This window comes from Toxorhynchites rutilus, chromosome 2 (assembly GCF_029784135.1).
Source record: "Toxorhynchites rutilus septentrionalis strain SRP chromosome 2, ASM2978413v1, whole genome shotgun sequence".
NCBI lineage: Eukaryota > Metazoa > Arthropoda > Insecta > Diptera > Culicidae > Toxorhynchites > Toxorhynchites rutilus.
In genome coordinates this window covers 285,382,104-285,391,518 of record NC_073745.1, presented here as the reverse complement: position 1 = coordinate 285,391,518, position 9,415 = coordinate 285,382,104, and the positions used below count along the sequence as shown (strand labels likewise).

The 9,415-nt window shown below is 39.1% G+C and overlaps 1 protein-coding gene across 8 annotated transcripts in view; it reads right to left on the bottom strand.

Annotated features, from left to right (window-relative positions):
- The window catches only part of LOC129765280 (peroxidasin), a 368,884-nt gene that overhangs the window by 9,833 nt on the left and 349,636 nt on the right, over positions 1–9,415 (bottom strand). For all 8 annotated transcript variants that reach the window (XM_055765418.1, XM_055765419.1, XM_055765421.1 and 5 more), the window contains one exon: positions 5,874–6,043. In XM_055765418.1, the coding sequence (XP_055621393.1) occupies positions 5,874–6,043 (170 nt within the window). The remainder of the gene's footprint in view (positions 1–5,873; positions 6,044–9,415) is intronic.

Below are 9,415 nucleotides of genomic sequence, written 5' to 3'. Positions count from 1 at the left end.
TGGGTTTTGCAAAGATCTATCACAAGTGGTTTTTTTCAGGGGTCCAGAAGATCCAGTGTTATGACAGTTTGACAGTGTAACACAATCTGAGATCTACAATGATTGCTAACTCTCTCATGACTGGTGGGGAAAATCGGAAATGTCTCAAGAACGGTAATTAAGAGTCTGGAGTACGGAATTATAATGTGATACCGACAAAATAAAACCACTCGCTATGTGGAGAAGATTTGATTCTCCGTTGATCGCGTCTCGTTGTTTTGAGGTAATTGTGTGATAAATGTTTGCTTTCAAATATAGTATCAACTATCATTATCAACGATTGATGGCAAAATTGACTACATAATTCAACATCATGATCCAAGCTTAGAAATGTACTTAACAAATTAAGGACCGCACGTTTGGGGGCAAACTTGTACGCTTCATTCGCTCGGATATTATGAATGGGATCGTTACCTTCGGTGTGGATGAGACGAAGGCGAACCATCGGTAGGCCTTGTGAGATTCTTGGTAGACCAAGAATTTAACCATCAAGTGTAGAAAAAACGAGTTATTTCGAGTACCATCCGTAACAGACGAAACGCGAAACACGAGAAATCTCGTGAGCGGTCCGCAAAATGTTAAATACACTAGTAGTTTTGTTTCTGCGTCATAAAAACTGTCCCAAAAAGTATGGAAGCAGTCAGAAACTGCTGCCATTTTGCAATTCTTTATATTAATTTTTATGGCTGCGTCCTGTTGTTTACTTTTAATTTCTCAACACCTTTGCAGCGGTATATTTTCTCGGCGGCTTTAATACGAACAGCACCAAAAATCGTGCACAAATGTTTTACAGAACCTCGATTGTCACTAGGGAAGTGAGCGAATATGGAAGATGTAAGTGAGAAATCCGTGCGAACAGGAAGTTCAGTGATGATAACTCGTTTGAGGATGAGCCGATAACGGGTTAAGAAAAGGTCCAGCCAGCCCTCTTATTTTTGTTTAAAAGTGAGATATTTTTCGTGAAAAATCTGTAAATAGCGATTTTTAAAAAATCGAAAAAATGAAATATTAAAAAACGACTATGTAACGCTTTAGATAATACATTTTTACATGCTGATAAAAAATTTCAGCCAAATCGGTCAAATAGATCCTGAAAATTCGAGAAAAACGCGTTTTAAAATTCGTACAGCAATACTATATCTCTTGAGGTGACTTCATACTTTTGATTGTAACTTTTCAAGGAAATCGAATATCGAAGAATCCTTTTAGGATAACATTTCTGAGGGCATAAGCTTCCCAAAAATGCAAAAAAAAAAAACAAAAATTCATTTTTTTCGATATTCCAAACCGATGTCCCCCCTTAAGTGTTATAGAAAAAAAATCTACATGCAATTCTACATCAAAAAATTTGTATAGTTTTCCTGAGATACGATCAATTTCTTCTCGTTCTCGAGATATGGTCAACTTCCCGCAATCCAATGATAATAAAACAATCATCGAAAAAAATTATAGGAGGTTGTGTCCAAGACACTATGCTGTAGTTTAATTCAAGTCGTTTGTTTATAACTGCGGATGTTATTTTATAATGCTACGAAATTTTAGAAATGACCATTCTACCAGTTTGGTCGCCCTGAAATATTTTATTCTTGGGGAATCATTTGACGATTATTGTTTGATGATTCGTTCTTGTCCTCGCAGAACAATACATGCTCGAGATAAACGCAGCTATCATTCTTAGTGGAGAAAGTTTTGCTACTGGTAAGCAAAACCAAATCACAGACAAAATTCCAGAACATTTATTTTCTTGGTGGGCTGACGATAGCCTAGCTTGATGATTCCTCACACAATTAAGTAGCTCAGAACCTTAATGCAATGGCGTCAGTTTGATGCAATGATTGAAATGCTAGAGACATCAGCGAGTAAGTAATTTGGTCGCATCCACAGCTCCGAAAAATCCGAATCTAAAGGGTGTGTCACATCAAATTGCATCACGGATAAATCGCTGTAGAAATTCACCCAGTAGACCGATCCTTTTGAAAATTTTAGACAGTAAAATAAAAACTATTAAACAACTTTTGGCATTTTCTTTTTATTCATACTTCGAGCCCAAGTCCGTATGCTCGCACCTTCCTCTTTACCCCGTCCATAAGGTTCTGTACAACGTCAGGTTGCAGTTTTTTTTGAATAGAAATCCATTTTCTCTTGAAGTCCGCCTCCGATTTGACAACTTTTGGGTTCTTCCGGAGGGCCTGCTTCATAATCGCCCAATATTTCTCTATTGGGCGAAGCTCCGGCGCGTTGGGCGGGTTCATTTCCTTTGGCACGAAGGTGACCCCGTTGGCTTCGTACCACTCCAACATGTCCTTTGAATAGTGGCACGAAGCGAGATCCGGCCAGAAGATGGTCGGGCCCTCTTGCTGCTTCAATAGTGGTAGTAAGCGCTTCTGTAGGCACTCCTTAAGGTAAACCTGCCCGTTTACCGTGCCGGTCATCACGAAGGGGGCGCTCCGCTTTCCGCAAGAGCAGATCGCTTGCCACACCATGTACTTTTTGGCAAACTTGGATAGTTTCTGCTTGCGAATCTCCTCCGGAACGCTGAATTTGTCCTCTGCGGAGAAGAACAACAGGCCCGGCAGCTGACGAAAGTCCGCTTTGACGTAGGTTTCGTCGTCCATTACCAGGCAATGCGGCTTCGTCAGTATTTCGGTGTACAGCTTCCGGGCTCGCGTCTTCCCCACCATGTTTTGCCTTTCGTCGCGGTTAGGAGCCTTCTGAACCTTGTATGTACGCAGGCCCTCCCGCTGCTTGGTCCGCTGGACGAATGAACTTGACAAATTCAGCTTATTGGCGACATCCCGGACCGAACTTCTCGGATCACGTCTAAAAAGCTTAACTACGCGCTTGTGATCTTTTTCACTGACGGAGCATCCATATTTGCCGTTCTTCACCTTCCGGTCGATGGTTAGGTTCTCGAAGTATCGTTTTAGTACTCTGATGACCGTGGATTGGACGATTCCCAGCATCTTACCGATGTCCCGATGTGACAACTCCGGATTCTCGAAATGAGTGCACAGGATTAATTCACGACGCTCTTTTTCGTTCGACGACATTTTTCCAAATTTTCGAAAAATTGACAGTGAAGCATGGCCAACGTGATCTATACACTCTTATCTGATTATAAGCGAAAGCTGAAGATATAATTCCTAAAAATTGAATTTCTACAGCGTTTTTTCCGTGATGCAATTTGATGTGACACACCCTTTATAATCTCCTTTTTTGCAAAAATAGTTATTTACGTTATCTCTATTTCATTTATACGTGTCCTGTTTTCTGATTTGGCACCCTTAATGAAAGTAGTAGTTCTACGTCAAAAATAGTTACAAATGATTGTAATTGAATTGCACAGATTTTGAATGATAAAAGTATCACCAAATTCATGTTTTTTGACTGCAAAAAAAACTTTTCACTGATGGCTTATTGAACCCCATAGCCCTCGCTGCTGATGTATCATCAGATTTGCGGAATGAATTGTTCGAATTTCGGTCTAGAAATCTCAACCAGCACGGTTCTCAAAATCAAGCAGGTGACGAATAAATTCCTGCACCTGATCCGCAGTGAACACGGAAGCCTTGATCCCATGTGTATGCTCACACTAGAGATGTGGCCAATGAGCGTTGATCAAAGCAAGCTTTGGCAGCATTTTTCTGCTCAACGAACAACAACTCAACAAGTTCAACACTGGTGATTGACCATTTTTTCCTGTCAGTGAGAGACAAACCAGATGTCGGCTTCACCCAGACAGAATGTGTCGGTTTTACCCCGAATGAACTCGAAATTTCAAAACAAAACTTTTTAACTACGATAAGCAACAAAACCATCTACCTTCTCACAGAATACACTAAACAACTATCTAATATGAATTACAGGGTCTTTCAGATTGAACGCTCACGCAAAAAAATCAAATAGCTTCTTATAATTTTATTTCGCTCCGTCGATGGTAACACTGCATTCCCGACTTCGGGACGATAATATTCGGCTACTCGTTCAGTCTGATCGGATGGTTTTTAGTGTCAAGATGTACAATTTACAAGAACTTGTATTTTTAGTGAAATCGTATTACTCGAGCAATCGAAGCCTTTATTAAACTTTGTCCTCTTATGGTAAGAATTTCAACATTTCTCGTCGTCGATAACATCCTTTCGGGGTACGTGAAGGACCGTTGCTATGTTAATAAGCCACAAAATTTGGAGGAATCTAAAGAAGAAATAACTAGGATTTTCAACAGCATCGAAGTCGTAATGTTAGAGTTGTGCATGAAGAATTGGGTTCACCGTTTCGAAAATGTCCTAAAATAAGCTTTATTTTGGGCTTTTTGAAAATAAAAATCGGTTCACTTTTATAGAAGTTATTAAAATTTGTTCCGTGAGCGTTTAATCTGAAAGACCCTGTAGACTCACAAAAAGACTCACAATTTAACAAACATTTAATATATTGCAGTCAAGCGCAATCAGAATAAACAGCATTGTGAAATGTTGATCAAGTTTTCAAAAAAGAAGAAGATCAAGTGATGACAATAGTTCAAAAAGCTAATGACAGGGCTTAGCACAGGAAGGGACTGTCGAAAAAACCATTTGTTAAAAGGTGCTTCAAAGAGAGAATTGGGGTATCGAAAAAAATTTAGAAATAAAAATTCCAGGGGTTGTATCCGAGACACGACTGCTTAGAACGTAGGACTACGCAATCTTTTTTTTTAATTTGTTGGTTTATCATTTTGGATATTATTTGATAATACGTCGGAATTTCATAAATAACTCTTTAGTAAAAAGTTCCGAGGACCCTGAATGGCTTAAATGGCTTGCGTGGTTTTGTAGAATCATTTCGAGAAGAAACGATTCTTTCTTGCCTTTGCGAGAACAATACAGTAATTGGTCATATGTCGCATTTTGTTTCTTTATATCAATGCACGCATTGCACTGAGTCATCTTCCGTGCATCGCCGTGCAAACGAGAGGCATCTTCCGTGCATCACCATTTAACAAACATCAAACATGCGTCTAACAGATCCACACAGTCGCAGCGATAAAAATGAAACATCGCGAGAATGGCCGTTTATGAATAATCGTTTCTCCATTCTCGGTCAAAACCGTCAACAAAGCTAGCTTGCACTCTTCTCTTGATTCTCCTGCTTTGCCATGACTCGGATGGTTGGTATTAATTGCAATGCCAGATGTACTTGAAGTGAAATATTCGCTAGCGTTCACAGCACATAAAACACAAAACGAGCAAAATAACCGATCTTTGTTGTTTCGAGCACAGAAAAATTCTGAGAATTTTTCTCAGAGGAGATGCAATACTTATACGCTAGCGACATCTCACTTACTATGCAAGTTTCATACCCTTCGTTGTTTCTATTCTAGCGGCTGCATAAGTTTCCCGTTATTGACAGCTCTGTTCGGGAAAGCACACAAATGTATGGAGAAATAGGAATGCTTCCAATTTTGATCAATTTAAACCATATACAGACTATGTGATTCTAAAGTATAGCATATCAAACAAATCTTAGAAAAATTCCGATTCGATTGATATGCAAATCGCTAAAATCCGTTCGCAGCAAAAATAGTTATTAACGTTAACTTTATTTCATAAAAAAAAATTCTTCAAAGTATTTGAAATACCTACGATTAAAATCTATCGTTCTGGTATCTTTATTTTTTTTCATATATGAAATCGTCTCAAATCCAAGCCTGAATCGGAGAAGTCACATTCCCAATTGTAGTTTTCACAGACCAAAGGTGAAGCTTAGTAGGACAGCAAACAAAACACGCGCCTGAGCTCACATGCTGTGATCACATTCGACGCTGTAAATGTTGATAAAATTTGCACCCGTATACTCACTTAACCGTCAGTAAACCGCTGGCCGTTGCACGTCCGTACTGGTTCAACAACGAGCACTCGTATCTGCCCTGGTCCGCCTCGGTAAGATTGGAGATGAACAGGCTGCCGGTCGGTGATAAACGATACTTGTCTGTTTGGGTTAACGTTCGGCCGTCCTTTCGCCATTTAGTCTGCACGCGGGTGGTTGTGTGTTTGGCGACAAAAGGATGCAGGAAGAGGCCGTCAGTCGGTAGGTTCGGTGAACCACAGTTCCCCACGGTGCCGTTGTTCGTTGTTCGATATCGGTGGAGTTAACACAAGAATGCAAAAATTACACGTTAGCCACACACACGAACACATACATGGAGGACGGAGGTTGAAAACAATTTAGTTGATTTAGGCCGGCACAGTCGTTGGACGATGAAGGCGATAGGTATCCCAGCAAAAGTTTGTCATGTAAAGAAATAAAGACATAAAAACATTTTAATTTAATTGAAAATGTTTCGTTGTGCTCGGATGTAACTTTTTTGTGGAAAATTTGACAATCTCTAACATATTGGAGCTGGGGAAATATTTAATAATGCAAAAACACGGTTCTGTAATTTTTTTTATTTCTTTTTTTCGTGGAAACAAAATCAGGGAAAAAGAAATGATAATTTTTAAGGAAAATTCTATATGCGGAGCCTTCACTTATAATCCATTGTCAAAATACGCATAGAAATTCCTACGGTAATGTCCGCAGTACGGATGCAAACAGCTTGGTGCGCCGCAGATTTTCGGGCAACCAATCGGTTCGATACAGATTCCGGCAGCGTCGCGAACCCATCCAGGTTTGCAGGAGCAACCGGGCTGACATGGTAGTCCACACGGTGGGCTAGGTCCAAGTCTCAAAGTATCACAGGTAGCTGGACACGCCGAGCCACAGCTACTGAACACTTCGTTTGGACCTGCACATTGTTCTATAGCAGAAATACAGGAACATGTTATTGAAACTGAATAGGAAACAGCACAGATCAACTAACCGATCAGGATACTCTGGCCGACGGAGCATAAGGCGAGGAAAAGTCCAATAATTGCTACTTTCATCGTGAATGAATGTTTAGTTGCTTGTAGAGTTGCAGAGTTAATTTTAGAGCATTTTATACACTTTGATGCTGACGCATCTTAGCGTTTTATCTTCAAAGGGAAATAAATTACGTGTGAATGTGCTTTTGATAAAACAATTTAATAGATAGGAGCGGATCTAACGCCAGAAGCACATGGTTCGCATTTTTTAACGTTTAGTTATTAGCGGAACTCTGTGTAGCATTACTCGCAAGAAATCTTGTGAATTTCCAAAAGGGAAAAATAGGTGTGATTATTTTATATTGTAACTTGCTCTCAAATGAGCAGCAAAGATAAATGAAGCAGGATTCTTAGTTAAAGAATGGAAATGTTCTGAAAAAAATCTATAATATTTTCGTCTACAACGAGAAATATATGTCGAATGAGTTGTGCTCAATCTCATATCCTAAACATATGCGCTGCTTATAAGAACTCACAAATAAATTAAATGTAAATGCTTCGAGTTGTACGAATAATGCAGTGATTTGAGTGATGATTTTTGGATAGATATGTACGGAAAGAAGTACATAGGAACGTCAGTGTAATTGTGCAATGGTCCAGGAGATGCATTTAAGTGGAAATTAGCATTTAGAGCTCGACAGTTATTCTCTAGACAAGAACTGTCTTTAACAAAGTTGTTACATATGAGAGAGCGCTCATTTCCATGTTGGCAAAAATAGGGTGACCAACACTTTCGATGAAATAAAAAATCTATCTTTCTTATCTCTATAGATAAAGGTAAATATAGTTCGACAATGTTGTAGTCTCAGTTATTTGAGACATCTTTGTATAACAAAGTTATTTTCTATCTCTTGAAATAACCGATATAGCACCTTTTTTCTAAGTTTCGTTAGGGTCACCATGTAAAAAACTGTTTTTTGCTCTAACTTTTATATTTCAAATTCTACATACTGTCTTCTTTTAGACTTTTAGAACATACTGATCTAAATATTTTTCGATGCAGAACTTGTCAATATCTCAACTTCACTCAAAGTTATTGATATTTCTTCCCAAAAAATACGCTCTCTTTAATTGCTTGCCATTCTTTCTGGGGCAAACATAGACAAAGTTTATTGGCAGCATTTGAAAGAACAGAGTTCACTCTACATAATGTGTGATTTTCAAAACTATGTTATTTTTCATGTTTGAGTAAATTAAAATTGAAATCATGAGTTTTTGGGTGAAAAACCATCAATAACTTTGAGTAGGATAAGCATATTGACAAGTTCTGCACCGCAAAATGTTGGTCTTGATAAGCTCTAGAAGTCGCACGAAGACAGCTTTGATGTAGAATTCGAAATATAAAAGTTAGAGTAAAATGACCGGTATGTTCTACAAAGATGTCTCAAATAACTGGAACTACAACATTGTCAAACTATGTTTACCTCTATCTATAGAGATAAGAAAGTTAGATTTTTATTTCATCGAAAATGTTAGTCACCCTATTTTTGGCAACATGAAAATGATCGCTCTTTCATATGTAACAACGAAGACAGTATTTGTCTAGAGAATTACTGTCGAGCTCTAAATGCTAATTTCCACTCAAATGCATCTCCTGGACCATTGTGCAGTTGAGCATTTCAGCCGTTCTTCTGATTTTGATTAGACACATCCATCTGCTTTTAAGGTAATCGAATTGATTTTTTTTAGTAGTTCTTCGAGAGGATTGTAATCATTCTAACTCAAATGTGTGAGAAATTGACCTATAAAAGTGCACATTAGCTATGCTTCGGATTTTAGGTTTAGTTCTACGATGCGGAACTGTGTTGATTCTGGAATTCATCTTTCAGATTTCATATACTATTCCGGACGTAAAGGACAAAAACCGAGAATAATGCAGTAAAACCCAAGGGGGTGGTGATTCCTCATTTCAAGCCGAATCCGAACATTACGGCTGAATGTTTCGAAAAGTTTCGTCCAGAGGGTCAAGAACCGATCCGGATTGGAAACGTACAAGGTGCAGAACTTCCCAAGTCGGGATGAAGGCCAGCAGAATGCTGCCAAAACGCATGCCCATAAACTCTACACAAAATTCCTAACGAAATGCCGATACCGTGTCATTAATGATGAGACCCAACCAGTGCATTCAAAAAGTTTCGGGACTACCGCGCGCTCAAATCGGGAAGTGGCGCTATCTCTGCATCAAAGCGCGAACTACTTTCCGCCAACTTCTGGCCAGCTACCGTTGCTACCGTGAACCCCTATCTTAATTTGGTAGCTAGTTTTGGCTGATAAGAGTAACGCAGTGATGTTTTGTAATATGGGATATTGTAGGATATTGTGAGGCAGGAAGCATCTTTTCCTCGCATCCTCGAACGAATCTGAGAAAGACATGAAGAAAAAGTGGGTGGTTTCCGCACAGAAGAAGCTGCAGCCAGATGTTGTACAGAACCTTATGACTGAAATTAAGCGAAAGGTGCAATCATATGGTTGTGGTATTGAATTTGAATGTGTGTATT